The sequence below is a fragment of the Bos mutus genome, chromosome 21 (genome assembly GCF_027580195.1).
Source record: "Bos mutus isolate GX-2022 chromosome 21, NWIPB_WYAK_1.1, whole genome shotgun sequence".
Lineage (NCBI taxonomy): Eukaryota > Metazoa > Chordata > Mammalia > Artiodactyla > Bovidae > Bos > Bos mutus.
This window is the reverse complement of record NC_091637.1, coordinates 48204648-48225027: the sequence shown is the minus strand read 5'-3', so window position 1 is coordinate 48225027 and position 20380 is coordinate 48204648. Positions and strand designations below refer to the sequence as shown.

The window sequence follows — 20380 nt, the reverse complement described above, 5'->3', positions numbered from 1 at the left end:
ACATGTTTGAGCAAGCTCCAGGAGTTGGTGATGGACAGGGAATCTGGCATACTGCAGCCCATGGGGTCGCAAAGAGATGGATACAACTGAGTGACTGAACTGATGGTTCATGTGCTCACTGTTACTAGAATGTCATTGCTTTTATGTCCTAGTGAATAGAGCTAAGAAGCAGATATGTATAAGAAGAAGATAAGTATGTATGTTTCCCTTTCTCTCTATAGCTATATATTTATATATATACACATACCCATATAATTAAGTGTATGTGTGCATATATTTACACGTATATCTACATTCCCCTGCAAACATCTATGTCTATCTCTATTACAACCATAAACACTATATATATTAGAAACCAAGATTTCTTTCAAATATATCTAATTCCAATTTAGTACCACAGGATTTATTCTGTCCTTCCCACTTTGCATATTTGTAATTCCTTTGACCGTGAGAAGCTGGCTGTGACTATTTAAAATATATTTACTTATTTGCTCAGTCTTAGAATACAGATAGACTAGTTTTAGAATTTTTAGCTCAGATCTCTGTGAAAAAGCCTAGGAGTTAGGGCTCAATGTTTATTTAACATTCTGAGGATATATGAGACAAAATACACTATACTCAAAAGTGAACTGGGTTAGTTATCCCCACCCTCCCCCCACTTCATGTGGTTATGTTTTTGATTTGTTGCACATTCTGTACATTTCTTTTTAAAAAATCCCATTCCTCTTTTGCGTGTGTGTGTATGTATAGTGAAATGTTAACATGCCTCCAAATCAAAGTTGTACAAAACTATATGTTGAGAGTAGTGTCAGTCCCTTTGTTGTATGAAATTTGTCTTCTAGTAAATTTCTTAAGAAGATGTAAGGGTCCAGAATTTCATGAACTGTCTAATGTTTGAACACTTCTTCTGTGGCTTTTTTGTAGTTGAAGGATAACTTGGCAGGATATAAAAAGCCTTGCTTCTCACTTTCTTTCTGGTAGTTTTTGAAAATGATGCTCCATTGTTTTCTTGCTTTGATGATTTTGAGAAGACTGATGCCAGTCTAATTCTCTTGCCCATGTAAATTATTTGATCATTTTGCTTGGAGGTCTTGAGGAATTTATCTTTATTATCTTAATAGCGTTATTAGAATGTCTTGTGGGTAAATATTCTCTAGTTTCTGGTGATCCTTTTTTATATGTGTATTCAAATCTTTTGTTTCTATAAAGTTTTCTTGTATCATAGTTTTAAGTATTAGTTTTTTAACTGTTTTATCTTCTTTAAGAACTTCAATTACACATAAATTGGATCTTTGCCTGTTTTCCATTTCAGCCACTTTGTCTCTGCTCTCTTATTCTTTTCTTTGTTTTTATGCTCTTGGGTATTTTCTTGCTTTTCTTCAGTTTCCTTTAAGTTTTCATTTGAGTCTGGCAGTTGTTCTGTGCTGGTTGCTAGCTCCCTTCTTTCTTCCCTCTACTTTTCCCCAAACTGCCCTTGCTCTGTGTGAAGGTTTGCATGGGAGATAGCTCACTGGGACTTAGTGTTTATTTTTTTCCTTATAAGTAATTCAAAGTTTAAATGTTTTTTGTGTTCTAGTTATGAAGATGTGCGGTTTGTATACTTTTATTTGTTCTTCTTTACTGATGTTTCAGCTTTACATGATTGCTATTACATCAGCAAGATGATACCCAGGATGAAAAGAGTATTTTTATTTATTAACCTAATTTAAGAAAGTCATAGAAGTAATAAGTATACCTAATAAAAACATTCCAACAATATATAAGGATATATGAAAATGAAAATTAAAAGGCAGTTTTCCTCGCTCTTCCCTAGATTTGTTAAGTATGTGATTTTTAAAATTATTATTAAAGTTTATATCACTTACATTCTTTTCTGCACTCGATCTTAGCCAAAAGCCCGAGAAGTGATATATTCTTTTCTGAATGTAATGAATAAGTAGCTTGAAAATGCACTCTGTATTTCTTTTTAAATAACTGCTTATAGAAATTAAAAATAAAAGCATTTTGAATATGATATTATTTATTTGTGGAACAAATAGAGTGCCCTATTTTCTTCTTCTTTCCCTACTCCTTCCTGTCTGTACTAGTTAAGCAGGAGGAACAACCTTGCTTATAGGGATCAGGTTTATAGATAATTTTAAAATTAGGAAAAAAAAATAAAATTAGGAAAACATGGCTATTAGAATAGAATTTCAAAAGAAAGATATATCTTGTGTTTAAATTTTGTTAAACATTTGATTGTTCTTGAAATATGTGTGCTTTCCTGTTGTTTAGAAAGAATATATCAAAATTCACTATCAGAAATGTGTATCCATTTGTTTCCCTTTAAACTCTTCTCATGGGTTACTTTTCCCTAATAGTGTACTTTTCCCAACACTGGTGCTCGTATCATGATGTTCATTGGTGGTCCAGCCACTCAGGGGCCTGGAATGGTGGTTGGAGATGAATTGAAGACACCCATAAGATCATGGCATGACATTGAAAAAGACAATGCCAAATATGTCAAAAAGGGAACTAAGGTAAGTTTGATTTTTAAGTCTTTTTGCCTTATTAGAAAAATTCATTTGGTGAAGAAGGAGGAATATAATTACTTGATGATAAATCCGATATTGTGATGATCCTATAGCTGCCATTCAGAATTAGAGAAATAGTCTTTTTTTCCTTGATAACTTAGGGTATTTTTTTTCTGGTTTTAAATATTTAGAAACTTAATTTTGTTGTTTAGTTGCTCAGTTGTGTCTGACTCTTTGCGACCCCATGGACTGCAGCACGCCAGGCCGCCCTGTCTATTACCAGCTCCTGGAGTTTACTCCAACTCATGTCCATTGAGTCAGTGATGCCATCTGACCATCTCATCCTCTGTTGTCCCCTTCTCCTCCTGTCTTCAATCTTTCCCAGCATCAGGGTCTTTTCTAATGAGTCAGATCTTAGCATCAGGTGGCCGAAGTATTAAAAACTTTAAAAATTTAATATTTTTAAATTAAATTTAATTTCAATATTAACTTTTTAATTAAAAACTTAATAGTGGACACCAGTAGGTGTCTCTTTAAAAATTAATCCTGGGAGAAAACCTGTGTGTCTTTTTAATATTCACGTTAAAGAATGTCTTTCCCATAAGGAAGAATTTCTTAAATTTTCCTATTTCTCATTTCCAAGAGGCTGTCCTTTAGATGTGAATATTATTCGTAATTTGAATAGTCCATCATTTTCTCAAGAGTTGTTCTCTGTTCATGAAACTTCAGTTTTACCTGGGTTTGTGTCAGTACATTTTTACTACTTTTGATTCTTGACACCCTTGTATTGGTTCTGCTTGTTAATTCCCAACCAACACCCTTTTAAAAAAATTCTCTAAAGTTTACAATTTTAGTTTAGTTGTGCTGTATTGTCTCATTTTTTTTTTTTTTGGTAGTCATTATTCAATTTTTAGTGTGTAGTTAATAACAGATAATTTTTGTTACTATTAATGGATACTATTTTCCTGACACCTAATTTCCCTTTTGAGCTTGGAATATTTCTTAGAGCTATAAAAAAAGTTTTGTATTTGTTTATCTTAACGATTTTGTTATTGTCTCTCTATTTTTGATGTTACTTGGGTATAGATTTAGCCAAGAAAAAGTTCTGTGTTGATTCTTCTATTATTTTTATGTATGAAGAGCAAGATGTTCCCTATGCTTTTCTTCAAGGTTAACTTGATTGAGGAGTTTAAAAAGAATTAAAGAATGTGAAAGTGCCAGACTTACTAGAATTTATTTATTGTATTATTTTATGAGACATTATAGAAAATTAAATTAGGACAAATCCCATTTACATTATTATGGACTCTGAACATTTCTTAGATCATCTTGATCTATTGATGGTGAAAGAGTTATAGGATGATGAAGTTTGTACGTTACTTTGATTTGGTCTTGAAAATTCTGTTGTAGCATTTTGAAGCATTGGCTAATCGTGCTGCTACCACTGGTCATGTTATCGATATCTATGCATGTGCATTAGATCAGACAGGTCTCCTGGAGATGAAGTGCTGTCCTAACCTTACCGGGTATGTATTCACATTTTTATAAGTTTTGCAATTATAAACTAATAATGAGAGTTTACAAGTATAAACCAATGACAATTTTGGAAAAAGTAACCGAGTCATCATCCTGCCACTCTAGGGCAACAGCTGTTAAGTTTCTTATACTCCTTTCAGTGATGCTCACTAAATTTTTTGTAAAATACAGTTAAAAAGGCACAAGTTCTGTTTGAAAAGCTCATCTTGATACTCTTAACTCATTGTATTTTATTACTTTAGTGGCTTTTGTGAATTTTAATTAACATACCATAAAATTTACCCATTTAAAGCATATAATTTATTTTACTTTCTTTTGGCTGTGCTGCATGGTATGTGGCATGTGGGATCTTAGTTCCCCTACCAGGGATTAAACCAGTGCCCCCTGCATTGGGAGCACAGAGTCTTAACCACTGGACAGCCATGGAAGTCCTTAAAGGATATAATTTATTTTTTTAGTATATTCTAACTATCACCATAATTTAATTTAGGACATTTACAGTATCCCAGCAAGAAACTCTGTACCCATTAGCAGTCACTCTCTATTTCTCCTTCCTTCCCCTCCCCTTTCAGCCTAGACAACCACAAAACTACTTTCTCTCTCTATAGATTTGCCTCTTCTTGATATTAGGGGGAAGCCATTTTGTCCTTCACCATTAAGAATAACGTTAGCTGTGGGTTTTTGTAGATGCTTTTATCAGGTTGAATATGTTCTTATTCCTGGTTTGTTGGATTTTACTTTGAGTGAGATGGGAAGTCATTAGTGAGTTTTCGGGAGAGGAGTGATATAATTTGAATAAATGTTTTAAAAGGGTCATTGATTTCAGTTGTCTTCAGCGGTGAGATACAGGAATAGCAAGTGGTGGAATCACAGGTGGTGAGACATGGTTGGATTTTGGATATATTTAGAAGGTAGAAGATTTGCTGATAGGTTGGATCTGGGGTTTGAGAAACGCAAATGAGTCTAGAAGGATTGCACTGTTCTTTATTGAAATGGGTACAACTGGGAGGAAGAACAGTTGGGGAGAAGATTAGGAGTTCAGTTCCGAACGTGTTTGGTTTAATATGCCAGTAGACATCCGTTGGAGGAGTTGAGTAGGCAGTTGGTTATTAGAACCTGGAAGGCAGAAGATAGGTCTGGATTTATATCTGTAGATATAAATGTGGGAGTTGCCAGAATATTACAGGTTTTTTTAAAGTAGTAAAAGTGGATGAGATTATAAGATTATGTAATTTATCACTAGGAAGGTCATTGGTGACTTTCCTAAGAGCATTGAAAGTTGACTTAGAATGAATAAGAAAAGGAACAGGAGAGGGGATTGGGAGCAGCTGGTATAGACCAGAACTTCTCAGACTTCCTTTTCACATTTACATGTCAGCTGGATATCTTGGTAAAATGCAGATTCTGGGTTTAGTATGCATAGGATGGGACTTGAAATTCTGCTTTTCAAACAAGACCCTTGATGATGCTAATGTTGATGGATCAAGGGCCACACTGACTAGGAACGGTATAGACAGCTCTTGCATAAAAGTTTGTTGTAAAAGGGAACAGATAATAGGGTGCAGTATATGTTGCCATTAATTTAGGATGCTTAACTAGGTTTAGTGATAACGTAGATCATTATAGATGGTATGTTTACAAAAATGGAAAATCTGAAAGAATGTACATGCTGACTATAAAATTAGTATGTTAGGTTGTCAAGACTTCTAAATCAGGGTCAGTGTACAAGCTTCAATTATATTTTTGTATACCAGTAACAAATACAGTGGGAGAAGGCAATGGTACCCCACTCCAGTACTGTTGTCTGGAAAATCCCATGGATGGAGGAGCCTGGTAGGCTGCAGTCCATGGAGTCACTAAGAGTCAGACACGACTGAGCAACTTCACTTTCACTTTCCACTTTCATGCATTGGAGAAGGAAATGGCAACCCACTCCAGTGTTCTTGCCTGGAGAATCCCATGGATGGAGAAGCCTGGTGGGCTTCAGTCCATGGGGTCGCACAGAGTCGGACACAATTGAAGCGACTTAGCAGCAGCAGCAGCAACAAATACAGTAGACCCTTGAACACCATGAATTTGAACTGCACAGGTCCACTTATATGTGGGTATTTTTTCAGTAAATATACACTGAATTACTACACCATCCTTAGTTGGTTGAATCTGGGGATATGGAACTGTGGATACAAAGGGGTAACTAAAAAGTTTTACATAGATTTTTGACTGAGCATAAGGGTCTGTGTCCCAACTCTGGGTTGTTCAAGAGTCAACAATAAAGAGCAAACAAAATTTAACAACATACAATCTATAATAGCATCAGAGATGACATAAATAAGGACTTCAGCAGTATCAAAAATAAAATTATTGTTGAGTACTTCTCTGGTAGTTCAGTGGCTAAGACTCCATACTCCCAATGTAGGGGGTCTGGTTTCAGTCCCTGGTCCAGGAACCAGATCCTGCATGCCTCAATGAAGACCTGGCACAGTCAAATACATAAATAAATACAATCTTATTAAAAAAATTACCATTGATTAATTATACCACAGTAGTTTTATTCTTTTGCCTAATTTAATTTTTGATTGTTTTTATTATTTAAAAACTATACAAAATGTTTATAAATGTTTATATTCATGTTGTTTATGAGTATATGTGTCCTCTTGTAATTTTTTACTAAAATTTTTTTTTAATCCCCCATTTAATGGGGGATTAAATGTAAACAGAAATTTTACATGCCTTCCCCTACTTTGGGCTTCCCTGGTGGCTCAGAGGGTAAAGCATCTGCCTGCAATGCAGGAGACTGGGGTTCGATCCCTTGGCTGGGAAGATCCCTTGGAGAAGGAAATGGCAACCCACTCCGGTATTCTTGCCTGGAGAATCCCACGGACAGAGGAGCCTGGTGGGCTACAGTCCAGGGGTCACAAAGAGTCGGATATGACTGAGCGACTTCACTTTCCCCTACTTTGCATTTTTTCCTACTTTACATTTTTTACTCACATCCTGGAAATATCTTGAACAATTTGAGGATTAGGGGAACTGACCCTTTGCATAATGGAAAGTCTGAATATAATTTATAGCTGGCCTCCATATCTGTGGTTCTTCCATATTTGCAGTTCTACATTCTCAGATTCAACCATAGTGAATAGTATGGTTCTGTGTATTTACTACTGAAAAAAACCACACGTGTAAGTGAACCCATGCAGTTCAAAACCTGTGTTGTTCAAAGATCAATTGTATATTACTCTACTGTGTGGATGTACTGTATTTTATTCAGCTAGTTCAACAGATGATCATCTGGATTATTTCCAATCTTTTATTGCTGTAAAAAATACTTAAGTGAATAGACTTGTGCCTATATTTTGCTTTTTGTTTTTGTTTGCCCAGTGATCTTTGGGATGGATTCCTAACAGTATGTTTGCTGGATTAAGGAGAAAATACATATTTAATTTTGTTATATATTGTCACATTCCCTTGAGTTGGGGTTGCACCATTTTCCATTCCCATCAGCAGTTATGAAAGTGCCTACTTTGCCCACAGTCTCCTCAACAGGATACATTGTCAGGCTGCTTTGCTGATTTATTAGGGTGGAAATGGCATCTTGGATAGTTTCTATTTGACAATTAATGTTTTTTTTAAAACTTAAATTTATAGAAGTACATGGTTATGGAAAAAAATTAACAGTATGTAAGTGCATAAAGTGAAAATGCTCCCAAAGTATCCCTGTATTCTCATTCACTGGGTATAACACTGTTAAGCTTAATGTGGCACACAGAGACCAACACATGCATATACACATACATGTGTAGATGTTCTGTTTGTAAAAATGAGAATGCGTGCCATTAACTCAGCTGTCTGCACTAGCAGGAAGAACTGGGTAACTGGGGTAGGAGAGACACACATGTTCAGTTCGATTCAGTTGCTCAGTCGTGTCCGACTCTTTGCGACCCCATGAATTGCAGCACGCCAGGCCTCCCTGTCCATCACCAACTCCCAGAGTCCACCCAAACTCATGTCCATTGAGTCGGTGATGCCATCCAACCATCTCATCCTCTATCATCCCCTTCTCCTCCTGCCCTCAATCTTTCCCAGCATTAGGGTCTTTTCAAATGAGTCAGCTCTTCGCATCAGGTGGCCAAAGTATTGGAAGTTTCAGCTTCAACATCAGTCCCCCCAATGAACACCCAGGACTGATCTTTAGGATGGACTGGTTGGATCTCCTTGCAGTCCAAGGGACTCTCGAGTCTTCTCCAACACCACAGTTCAAAAGCATCAATTCTTCTGCACTCAGCTTTCTTTATAGTCCAACTCTCACTTCCAACACATATGTTACTGTGTACCCATTTGTGCTTTCTGAATTTTGTAATGTATGATGTATAACTTATTTAAAAAAGATTTTTATAAAATTACTGAGGACAAATACAAGTGTTAGGGGCACTCAGGTACCCTCAGAATTGAGATTATTTGTGGGGTAGGAATATTTTCATATAATTGAGTTTTTAAAATTAATGTTAATAAACACATTTGAGGAAATATCTTTAAAATGTTAGTAGTGTTGAGAAATAATTTGCTTTTCTGGTTTTATCACATGGACCCAAGTACTCGCATCACATTGTTTCTTGTTCTTTTCATGCAGAGGATACATGGTAATGGGCGACTCTTTCAACACTTCTTTATTCAAGCAGACCTTTCAAAGAGTTTTTACCAAAGATATGCATGGGCAGTTTAAAATGGGCTTTGGTGGTACATTAGAAATAAAGGTAAGAGCTAAAACTTGATATGTGTGGTATGTTACCAAGAGAGAAATTTGTAGGCTTGATCATAATTTTAAAATACCATCAGTCAAATTCAATATATACTTTAAAAATTGTGGTTATTTTATATTGAAACCTGGAGTTAGAGATTTTATTCACCATAATACTGTTCATTATTAAACATATAATGAAATTTTACTTGAGCATCCATAGGTAATTGTTAAAACAAGAAAAAATCATATAAGTAAAATTTCCTTTGACTCCATTTTTTGTTTAAATAGGGTTTAACTTTTTTTTTTTTTTTTTCATGTTTTCTTTATTGAATTAAAATTATACCAGTACAAAATAACAATGTATATACAAAGGGATTTGATGCAACACAGTATATACAATTATCTTTAAAAAGTTATGATACAAGTTACAATGATTATGAATATAAAATTTATATTAAAATATTCTCCATAAGTGATTTATTTGACTGTTCTGGTTCGAAGTCGTCGTTTGAGAATCTGATGATCGCTTTCTTTCACTTTACGGTCCATCAAAATCACTTGGCCAGATATATCAATAGGAGATGAAATTTCATTTGTGTATAATTTTCGTTTGGCCCGTTTTGGTCGAGACACATTTTCTTTACTTCTACATTTGAGAACTTTGAAGAGCTCATTGTTTCAATTATCTTCTTTGCTTTTGACTGAAGAATAGTTGGAGAATGTTGTAAGAAGTCTCCAAATTTCTGTAGCGTTCCTTCTTTTTTCTTAGCAGACCCGTTTACACCAACTGTGGATGCATGACTCCGTAAAGAATAAGTTTTCTTAGATGATGGGCGTATGGAAACCTTTTGTTCCTTTTTGAAAGAATTTCTATGCTCAGAAACAGGGGACTTCAAATTAATTCTTGGTGTAGCATTCTTCTTATTTTCAAATTTCACAAAGTCCTCTTCCATTTCATGACTTTTCCTCTTTCGGGCCTTGGGAGTCTTAACCGTCACTGGTGAGGTACAACCTGGGTGTTTCACTGCCATTCTGTTTGGCTGTAAAGGTGTAAATTGAATCTCTAACTCAGGTTTTGGAAATCGAGTGCTTTGATTATTTTCTGTTGACACTTCACAAGAGTCAAGGACTACAGATCCATCCTCCACTTCACCTCTGGAAATTTCAAAACTTGTTGACTGAGGTTCAGTTTCAACCCTGCCAGGATCTGTTGAACTCATTTGTGTGGGGTGGATATCCATGGTCTGTTTTTCTGTCTTAGAAGCCTCTGATGTGATCTTTTTTAATTGTTCGATTTCATTATCTTTTTGTACATTACTGGAGATCAGTGCTTTCAGCTGTATTTCTAAAGCTGCAACAAGTTGATCGCGTTCTTCCCGCCACTGCTGGAGGTTACCATCTTTCTCAGCCAACTGTCCTTTAAGTATTTCCATTTCATTTTGTTGCTTCAAACAATGCTCTCTGTCTTCGGCATATGTTTTCATCTCTTTGTTTCGTAGATTCTCAGCTTCTTTTGCTTGAGTGATAAGCATCATTTTTTCTTCTAACCATTTTTTTCTTTCAGCTTCATGTTTCTGTTCCGATTCCTGTAACTCATCTTGAAGCTTACTGAGTTTTATATTAAGTACATCTGTGTTATCCTCAAATTCTTTATTTGAACTTTGATTGTGTTTGGCTTCCAAATCTTTGTATTTTTCCTTTCATTCTTCCAATTCTGTGGCCAGTCTTTCGGTTTCCTCTAATTTAGCCTCAAGCACTTGATCTTGTTCTACCTGAGTCTGCTCTTGTTCTTCCAGGGTCATTTGCATGTCTTTGATTATTTTTTCTTTAACACTCAGATCTTTGCACACTCTCTCATACTGTATAGCTTCTTCCACTTTTTGATTATTTAACTGCTCCTTAAGTTGCTGAATGGTTCGCTGTTTCATATCTATTTCCTGAGAACACTGGTTTTTCTTTTTCTCCAGTTCATTAATTTTAATCCTCAACAATTTCTCCTCATCACGCATTACAGAGATCTCTTTCTGTACTTGCTCAATCTGCTTTTTGGCATCAGCCAGTTTCTCTTTGAGCTCAGCATAATCTTCTTCCTTCCTCTGAAGATCAGCTTTCAGATTCTGGGTAAGAGTAGTGCTTGCAGAGAGCTCCTCTTTCAACTTTTCTGTTTCTTGCCAGTTTCTTTCCTTTTCTTCTTCCTTTAATTGAAGTGAATGCTTAGCATCTTGCAAATTTTTTGTTAATTGCATGATTTCTTCTTTCAATTTGACTTCCCTTTCACTTAAATCTCTGGCATTTTGGATAGAATCTTTAAGATTTGCTTGACATTCATTCAGATTTCTTTCTTGCTTTAAAATGATAGATTCCTTTTCCATAATTTCTTGTTCTAACTTGGCTGAATGGCTACATTCATCTTTCTTAGTTTCTAACATTGCTTCAAGTTCCTTTATTTTCACCTTATAGCAAGTAACATCTTGCGTAAGTTCTGAAAGTGCTCTCTTTCCTTCCACTACATGCTGTACTTCAATATCAAGACTAATGGTTTTTTCTTGCACTTCTTCCTTCAGCTGCTGTATAAGACTATCTTTTTCTTTTAGTAAATCATCTTGATTCTTTTTCTCCCTCTCCTCTATTTTTAGTCTATTGTTTTCATTTGTATAGTCTTTTACTTCTGCCTGTAATTTTTCAATTTGTTGTTCGAGTTACTCAATCTGATGGGTTTTTTTGGAGGAAGTCTTTACAATCTCTTTTCATTCTTCCCAAATGGCTTCAACAGTAGAGTGGAAAGACCTTTCCCTACTAAGTTCTTGAATACCATGTTCTTTAACCTGCTTACTTATCAAATAATCATTATCCAAATGATGTAACTGTGTGTTTGGCAAATTATCTTCTTGAGAACAACTGGACAGATCCCTGAGATGGAGTAAATCTATGTTTGCGATCTGAGAAACTGAATCAAGTCTACGCAGTTCATCTATTTTTGCTTGCATTAATTTTATTTGTGAAACATTGTTTGTGATGTTTCGTCTAGCAGTTTCTATCTCCTCTGACAATTTCATGATCCTTTCCTTCTGTTCTTGATTTATACTTTTCTGCACATGTAATTCAGAAATCACATTGTCATAACTCGACTGAATTTGTTGGATCTCTATACTAAAGCCTAAACTTTTTTTTTCAGAAGAAGAAAGTTCCTGCTGCAAACTAACAATCTGTTTATTTAATTCTGTTTTTTTCTTCCTTTTCTTTTTTTTTTTTTTTCTGTCTTTATTTTTTAATTTTATTTTATTTTTATGTTTTTTTACCATGAGGTACTTTAGTTATTTTCAGTATTCATCCCACTTGCATAATATCTAAGACAGAACTATGTCATACCATATTCTTTTTTTTTTTTTTTCTGAAAAATTTCACAATATAATGTTGATAGTTTACCATGAAGAAATTAAGAAAAGAGAATAGTTTCTAATGTTTATCCATGTATTGACTGTTCAGAGTGCTCTTTACTCCCCTGTATTTCCCAGTTTTGTTTTGATATTATCATCATTCATAAAGGACTTTATCATTTTTTATAGCTGTGCATGCTTCCTTTCGCTTTCATTTCTCTGAAGGTGTTTTCACCCCATTTCAAAAGATACTTTCAATGAATATCTATTACAGAATTGACAGCTTTAATTTTTCAGCACTTTATTTATTTTTTTTATTTGATAAATTTAATGCCTTTTATTGCCATACCTCATTTTACTGTGCTTTGCTTTAGTGAGCTTTATAGATACATGTTTTTTTTTTTTTTTTATTAATTTTCTGTTTAGTTGATCTATCCATAAGTGTGAGTGGGGTACTAAAGTCTCCCACTATTATTGTGTTATTGTTAATTTCTCCTTTCATACTTGTTAGGATTTGTCTTACATACTGTGGTGCTCCCATGTTGGGTGGATATATATTTATAATTGTTATATCTTCTTCTTGGATTGATCCTTTGATCATTATGTAGTGACCTTCTTTATCTCTTTTTCACAGCCTTTGTTTTAAAGTCTAATTTATCTGATACAAGTATTGTGACTCCTGCTTTCTTTTGGTCCCTATTTGCATGGAAAATCTTTTTCCAGCCCTTCACTTTCAGTCTGTATGTGTCCCCTGTTTTGAGGTGGGTCTCTTGTAGACAACATATGTAGGGGTCTTGTTTTTGTATCCATTCAGCCAGTCTTTGTCTTTTTTGTTGGGGCATTCAACCATTTACGTTTAAGGTAATTACTAATAAGTATGATCCTGCTTGCCATTTACTTTATTGTTTTGGGTCTGAGTTTATACACCATTTTTGTGTTTCTGTCTAGAGAATATCCTTTAGTATTTGTTGAGAGCTGGTTTGGTGGTGCAGAATTCTCTCAGCTTTTGCTTGTCTGAAAAGCTTTTGATTTCTCCTTCATACTTGAATGAGATCCTTGCTGGGTTCTGGGCTGTAGGTTATTTTCTTTCATCATTTTAAGTATGTCTTGCCATTCCTCCTGGCTTGAAGAGTTTCTATTGAAAGATCAGCTGTTATCCTTATGGGAATTCCCTTGTGTGTTATTTGTTGTTTTTCCCTTGCTGCTTTTAATATTTGTTCTTTGTGTTTGATCTTTGTTAATTTGATTAATATGTGTCTTGGGGTGTTTCTCCTTGGGTTTATCCTGTTTGGGACTCTCTGGGTTTCTTGGACTTGGGTGATTATTTCCTTCCCCATTTTAGGGAAGTTTTCAACTATTATCTCCTCAAGTATTTTCTCATGGTCTTTCTTTTCGTCTTCTTCTTCTGGAACCCCTATGATTCGAATGTTGTCTTCCTTTTCATTTTTAAGTTCATTCTCAATGGTGAGTAAACGTGTTTTTAGCTCTTCATTATTTTCTTGTAGAAGTCTAATGTTTTCCTCATCTGAAATGCTCTCTTGCATTTCTTCACTTTTCTTTTGGTCTTCAGTGATAGCTGGACTAGCACGCGTAAGTCCTTTCTTTGCTGGTGGTTCATCTTGTTGAAGTTCATTTTCATTTAATCTTTTTCTTCCTGAATACGTTTTAGTTTTGCTGTCCTTAGACATTTCAGTCGTTTCATCACAAACCAATTTACTGTTTATTATTAAAGAAGAATTACCAACATTGTCACTGCCTTTACATGTGTTTTCCATATGAAATTTTAGGTTCTGAAATTTGTTAATAGTATCCTCTTTTTGGTCAATTTTATCCATCAACTCTTGAATTCTTTGATTCTGCGTAATTATTTTCTTATTAGATCTCTCAAGCTCTTGAACCAATGAATTTAAATTAATTTCTGATTCACTTTCTCTCTTTTTTAACTCTTCTTGGGTTTTGATTAATTCTTCTTTGGTTTTAGCTAATTCAGCTTTAACTTGATTAAACTTTATTTCTAAACAAGCAATAGCTTCCTGGGGGTCAGCAAGAGATGCAATATATAAGTGAGCAATTTCAGCCTGTTTCTTAATACCAGTGACATCATCTTGAAGAGAATCAATAATATCTTCAATTCCTACATAATTATGTCCTTCTTCAGTTTCATCTTTTATGGCATGATCTTCATTCTTTGGTTCCTCCTGAGCATCACATTTACCAATCAAATCCTTGAAAATAGCCAAACGACATTCAGCATTTTCTTCTAAAATTTCTCGTTCCTGAAGGAGAGTTTCCTTAAAGTCAGCTTCTCATTGGGCCAAATACTGAGTAAACTCCTGTGTAACTTCGTCACGAATTTTAAATTCCAATGTTAACTTTTCCTTTCTTTCATTTATTAGTTTTTTTTCAAATCTTCTATTAAATCCAGAAGTTTTCTCTTCCCCGCATGGCTACTAAAAGCCTTATCATCCTCTAATGTATCATCTAGATCTTCATCAATGAATTCAGTTTCCACATTCTGCTTTTCTTCAGCTTTTTCTAGATCCTCAACCAAATCTTCATCTTCCACCACATCTTCTAGGCTACTTTCCCATGAAATCGTGGATCTTTTTTCATTTAGTATTTTATTATCTGAATTATTAATATCTAATGATTCATCTTGAGAAGATTTGACAGGTCCAAATGATTTCTCTTGAGAGCAATTTAAAATATCTGGAACATAAACTTTTTGTGCAATGGCTGAGAACTTCAACACATTGAGTGTCTCATCATAGGTAAAAGAACATTGGCTAATGTTGACAATCATACATATCTTCCCTTTACCATTAAAAAAACTTTGAAAATAGTGGGTCAATTTACTTTCCCGGAAAGGCACATGCTGTTGAAACTTTGACTTTTCGCTATTCTTCAAAACACTGATACACTTTCCCAGAGTCAATAAAGAAGTGTTGATATTCCCGGTCTCTCTTAACCTTTCACCTTCATTCTGTGTCCTCATGCTTCGTTCTGAGCCAGCAAGATCACATAAAGACAATTCACTGACTCGTATTACATGCGGTATTTCTGAATCTTCAATCTGTAACATTCTAATGGTAAATATGCTGTGACTTCTACTAGAAGCATTGTTCAGTTTTGTGAAAGCAACACTCTGGTGCTTTGTTCCTAGCTTTAAAAGTCTATATGCTTCTTTGGCATCAGATACTTGAATCCACTGTAGATCTTTTATGAAAGAATAGCCCTTTACATCTTGGGAAAGGCGCAGTGTCTTTCTCTTTTGGAACTTAGATGATACAGGAACAAACAAATTGTAAATACATTCGTTGTAAATCTCAAAGAAAGATACCCACACAGAAAATTTTCTATTAATATCTATGTTCAAGTTTGAGTGTTCACAATCTTTCATGGATTCTTCAAACTCTGGGATACTCAAAGAGTTTGTTAGACTTCCATAAAGAGCACCATAACTGTCATTATGCATAACAACCTCTTTAATTTGCCGAAGTAATGCACTTTTGCTAGCGACTTCTTCTTTCTCTTGATCTGGTGATAACCGTAAGTATTCTCTGGACCTATGTGGTTTAAGGTTCATCTTTGTATACAGTCTTTCCTGAAGACTATCAAATAATACATTCAAAGTTCGAGGAAGAATGCCAGTATTTTCTTCTGTGCCTTGAAACGTGTAAGTTTTTCCAGAATTGGTTAGCCCGTAAGTAAAAATCAGCCGACTCTGTCCTTTCAAGAGGTCTTTAACTGGCTGCAGAATGCAACCCTGGAAGAATTCCTTCTGTGTAGTTTCTGGGCCAAAAACCTTGGAAAAACTGAATTTTTGTGCCATCTGCCCAGAGCTTTTCTCACTTAAACGACCAAGGGTAGTATACTGAGGATCCTTCAGGACAACAGTCTGTGAATCCAGAATATACACACAGCCCTCAGACTCATGTTCTTTTTCTGGCTGTGTGAATGGTCTTACTCGAAGACAAACTTGGAGATAATCTTTAGATTCAGAACTGTTTGCCTCAGTGCTTGAAGCAACTAAGGAAAATTCACGAGAGAGGTCAAGCTTAATGCCATCAAAATTTATTTCTGAAGGTCTTGCAAGTGGGTCAGCACTGAAAACATAAGATGGTCTAGACATCCCATCTTGATTTAAATTAGATTCCATTCTGGTATGTACGGAGTCCCCTATTTCCTTCCTCGGGCCCTCACCTGCAAACGTTACCCTGCCAGCCCCACCCCGGGTTTAACTTTTTAAGGCTAGGTATACCTTGTTTTATCATGCTTTGCAGGTACTATGCTTTTTACAAGTTGAGGATTTATGGCAACCCTGTGTGGAGCAAGTCTGTTAGCACCATTTTTCCACCAGCATTTGCTTATTTTATGTCTCTGTCACATTTTGGAAAGTCTCACAATATTTGAAACTTTTTCATTATTATTGCATTTGTCATCTGTGATTTTTAATGTTACCATTAATACCATAATTGTTTTGGGGCACCATGAACCATGCCCATTTAAGACAGTGAACTTAATCAGCAAATGTATATGTTCTGATCACTCCATCTATCTCTGTCCCTCTTCTCAGGCCTTCCTATTCCCTGAGACACAATAATATTTTAAATTACATCAATTAATAACTGTGCAATGGCCTCTAAAGCATTCAAGTGAAAGAAAGAGTCCCACGTCTCTCACTTTAAATCAAAAGCTTACTGAGGAAGGCATGTCAAAAGCCAAGACAGGCCAAAAGCTAGGCTTTATGGCACCATTTAGTCAAGTTGTAAAGGCAAAGGAAAAGTTCTTGAAGGAAAATAAAAGTACATGAATGATAGCAAAAAGAAAGTGAAATAGCCTGATTGTGGATATTTTTAGTAGCCTGGATAGAGGATAAAACCTGCTATAACATTCCCTTAGGCCAAATCCTAATCTCGAGCAGGCCCTGCTGCTGCTGCTAAATTGCTTCAGTCGTGTCCGACTCTGTGTGACCCCGTAGACGGCAGCCCACCAGGCTCCCCGTCCCTGGGATTCTCCAGGCAAGAACACTGGAGTGGGTTGCCATTTCCTTCTCCAATGCACGAAAGTGAAAAGTGAAAGTGAAGTTGCTCAGTCGTGTCCGACTCTTCGCAACTCCATGGACTGCAGCCTACTGGGCTCCTCCGTCCATGGGATTTGCCAGTCAAGAGTACTGGAGTGGGTCCTAACTCTCTTCAATTCTTGGAAGGCTGAGAGAGGTGAGGGAGCTGCAGAGGAAAAATCTGAAGCTAGCACAGAGTCAGTTCATAACATTTAAGGAAAGTATGAGAGTGCAAGGGAAGCAGCAAGTGGTAATGTAGAAGCTGCAGGAAAATTATCCAGAAGATCTTGCTAAGATCCATGGCCTGCATAACAGATACTGGGTTAGTTAATGAAGGTAGTTAATTAAAACAAGTTTTCAATGTAGGTGAAATTGTATTCTACTGGAAGAAAATGCCATTGAGAACTTTCATAGCTAGAGAGAAGTCAATGTCTGGCTTCAAAGGACAGTCTTGACTCTCTTGTTAGGGGCTAATACAGTTGGTGACTGTAAGTTGAATTAAGACTCATTTACCATTTCTGAAAATCCTTGGACCCTTAAGAATCTTCTCTCCATGCTCTTTAAGTGGAACAGCATATCCTGGATGACAGCATATCTTTACCGCATGTTTACTGAATATTTTGAACCCACTGTTGAGACCTGCTGCTCAGGAAAAAAAGGTTCTCTTTTAAATACTACTACTCATTGAAAATGCACCTGGTACTCCAAGAGCTCTGACGGACAATGAGATTCATGTTGTTTTCATGCCTGCTAACCCAGTATCTATTATGCAGCCCATGGATCAAGCAGTAATTTCAATTTTCAAGTCATATTTTTTAAGAAATATATTTCATAAGGTCATGCTGCCATAGACGGTGATTCATTTGATGAATCTTGGCAGAGAATTCACCATTCTAGATGCCACTAAGAACATATGTGATTTGTGGAAAGAGGTAAAAAATATCAGCCTTAACAGGCATTTGAAAGAAGTTTCAAGCCTCATGGGTCTCTGAGGGGTTCAAGACTTCAGTGGAGGAAGTAATTACAGATATAGTGGAAACAACTAGGGAACTAGAATTAGATGTGGGGAATTAGAGCTAGCTAGAATTAGAAGGCGATGGCATCCCACTCCAGTACTCTTGCCTGGCAAATCCCATGGACAGAGGAGCCTGGTAGGCTCCAGTCCATGGGGTCGCTAGGAGTCGGACACGACTGAGCAACTTCACTTTCACTTTTCACTTTCCTGCATTGGAGAAGGAAGTGGCAACCCACTCCAGTGTTCTTGCCTGGAGAATCCCAGGGACGGCAGAGCCTGGTGGGCTGCTGTCTATGGGGTCTCACGGAGTCGGACACGACTGAAGCGACTTAGCAGCAGCAGCAGAATTAGAGCCTGGGAACTTCTCTGGTGGTTCAGTGGCTGAGACTGTCTGCGCTCCCAGTGCAGGGGGCCTAGTTTCCATCCCTGGTCAGGGAACTAGATCCCACAGGCCGCAAATAGAAGTTCATATGATGCAACTGAAAGAAGCCACGTGGCATGACTAAAAGATCCTGCATGTTGCAGTAAAGATCAAAGATCCTGTGTGCTGCAACTAGGACCTGGCACAGCGAAATAAATAAATACTTAAAATAAAATGAAGCCTGAATGTGTGACTGAATTGCTACAATCTCATGATGAAGCTTGAATGGAGAAGAGTTTCTTCTTCAGAATGAGCAAAGAAAGTGGGGTTTCTTGAAATAGAATCTACTGGTGAAAATACTTTATAGATTGTTGAAATGACCCCAAAGGATTTAAAGTATTAGATAAACTTAGTTGATGAAGCAGTGACAGAGTTTGAGAGGACTCACTCCCAATTTTGAAAGAAGTTCAATTAATGGGTGAAATGCTGTCCGACAGTGTTGCATTCTACAGAGAAATTGCTTGTGAAAAGAAGAGCCATTTGATGCAGCGAACTTCATTGTTGTCTTATTTTAAGAAATTGCCACATATATCCAGAAAGCTCTCATTCAAAAAGGTGCCGATGTGGAGCCCACCAATATGGGGTGCTGACTGTATATTCTTATTTTGCAGACCTCAAGGGAAATAAAGATTTCAGGAGCTATTGGACCCTGTGTGTCTCTCAATTCTAAAGGACCCTGTGTGTCTGAAAATGTAAGTCACTACCTTTTTTTCTAAAAAGAAAATCCTTAATTCTCAGGGTAGATTCAACAGAGTCTTGGGCAGTAGGTAGCATTCTTTCAAAATGACTGTGTGGGCTGCTTTTCAGTAGAACGAGGTTCAGCTTCCATTGGTATACCTCTGTGTGTGGTGGTTCTTTCCACATGCTACTTTTCCCATCCGTCCCTAAATTAAAACTTCTGTACTGTCTCACTAGTCTTCTATTTTTTATGCCTAAGTTATTCCTTGCCCCATTGTGCCTGGGGGAGAAAAAGCAACTATTATGATTTGGAAAGTTGGAGATTTCTGAAAGTCAAAATTGATTCCCCCATTGTTTTCATTAATAGAGGTTCCATTGGAGTAATTGAATTAGATTTAAGATTTTGAAAGTGAAAGTGAAAGTCACTCAGTCGTGTCTGACTCTTTGCAACCCCATGGACTATACAGTCCATGGAATTCTCCAGGCCAGAATACTGGAGTGGGTAGCCTTTCCCTTCTCCAGGGGATCTTCCAAACCCAGGGTTCTAACTCAGGTCTCCCACATTGCAGTCTGATTCTTTACCAGCTAAGCCACAAGCTGAATTAATTCCTTTCTTTACTATTACTCTATCTAGGAGATGTATAAGGTGCTTTGAAATGGTAGAATCGTGTAGCTGTGAAGAAAATGATGGGATAAAATACAAAGTGTGCAATCATCTTTGAAATGACACTTTAAAAATTAATTTTAAGCAGTTTGCATGGTAAAAATTTATATCTAAGATGTTTTCTTGGAAATTAGATGGCTTAAATTACACAGTTCTGATCCGAAGAACCTGTATTCATATATGCGTATGTTAAATCACTATCTCTTTAAGTGGATTAAATCATTGGATAGAAGGATAATGTTAGTTGTAATTACTTCATTAAATTGAGTATACTTGTAATGTCTCCAATATGAGAAACTTATGCTAATACTTTTATAATTTACTTAGCAAGGATTTGAATTAATTTTATTTGTGTGAAAACTGCTTAATTTTATTT

At 36.2% G+C, this 20380-nt stretch overlaps 2 protein-coding genes across 2 annotated transcripts in view; one reads left to right on the top strand and one right to left on the bottom strand.

Moving 5' to 3' along the window:
- Positions 1-20380, top strand: part of SEC23A (SEC23 homolog A, COPII coat complex component) — a 62327-nt gene that overhangs the window by 10099 nt on the left and 31848 nt on the right. Inside the window, 4 exon segments of the mRNA XM_070358207.1 lie at positions 2361-2519; positions 3924-4039; positions 8677-8800; positions 19274-19354. Coding sequence (XP_070214308.1) covers positions 2361-2519; positions 3924-4039; positions 8677-8800; positions 19274-19354 — 480 coding nt within the window.
- On the bottom strand, positions 9150-16832 carry LOC138984437 (kinesin-like protein KIF20B). The gene is given in 4 exon segments (XM_070358767.1): positions 9150-9431; positions 9434-12016; positions 13597-14568; positions 14571-16832. Coding segments are annotated over 4 exon segments (5475 nt in total). The 5' UTR covers positions 16324-16832; the 3' UTR covers positions 9150-9264.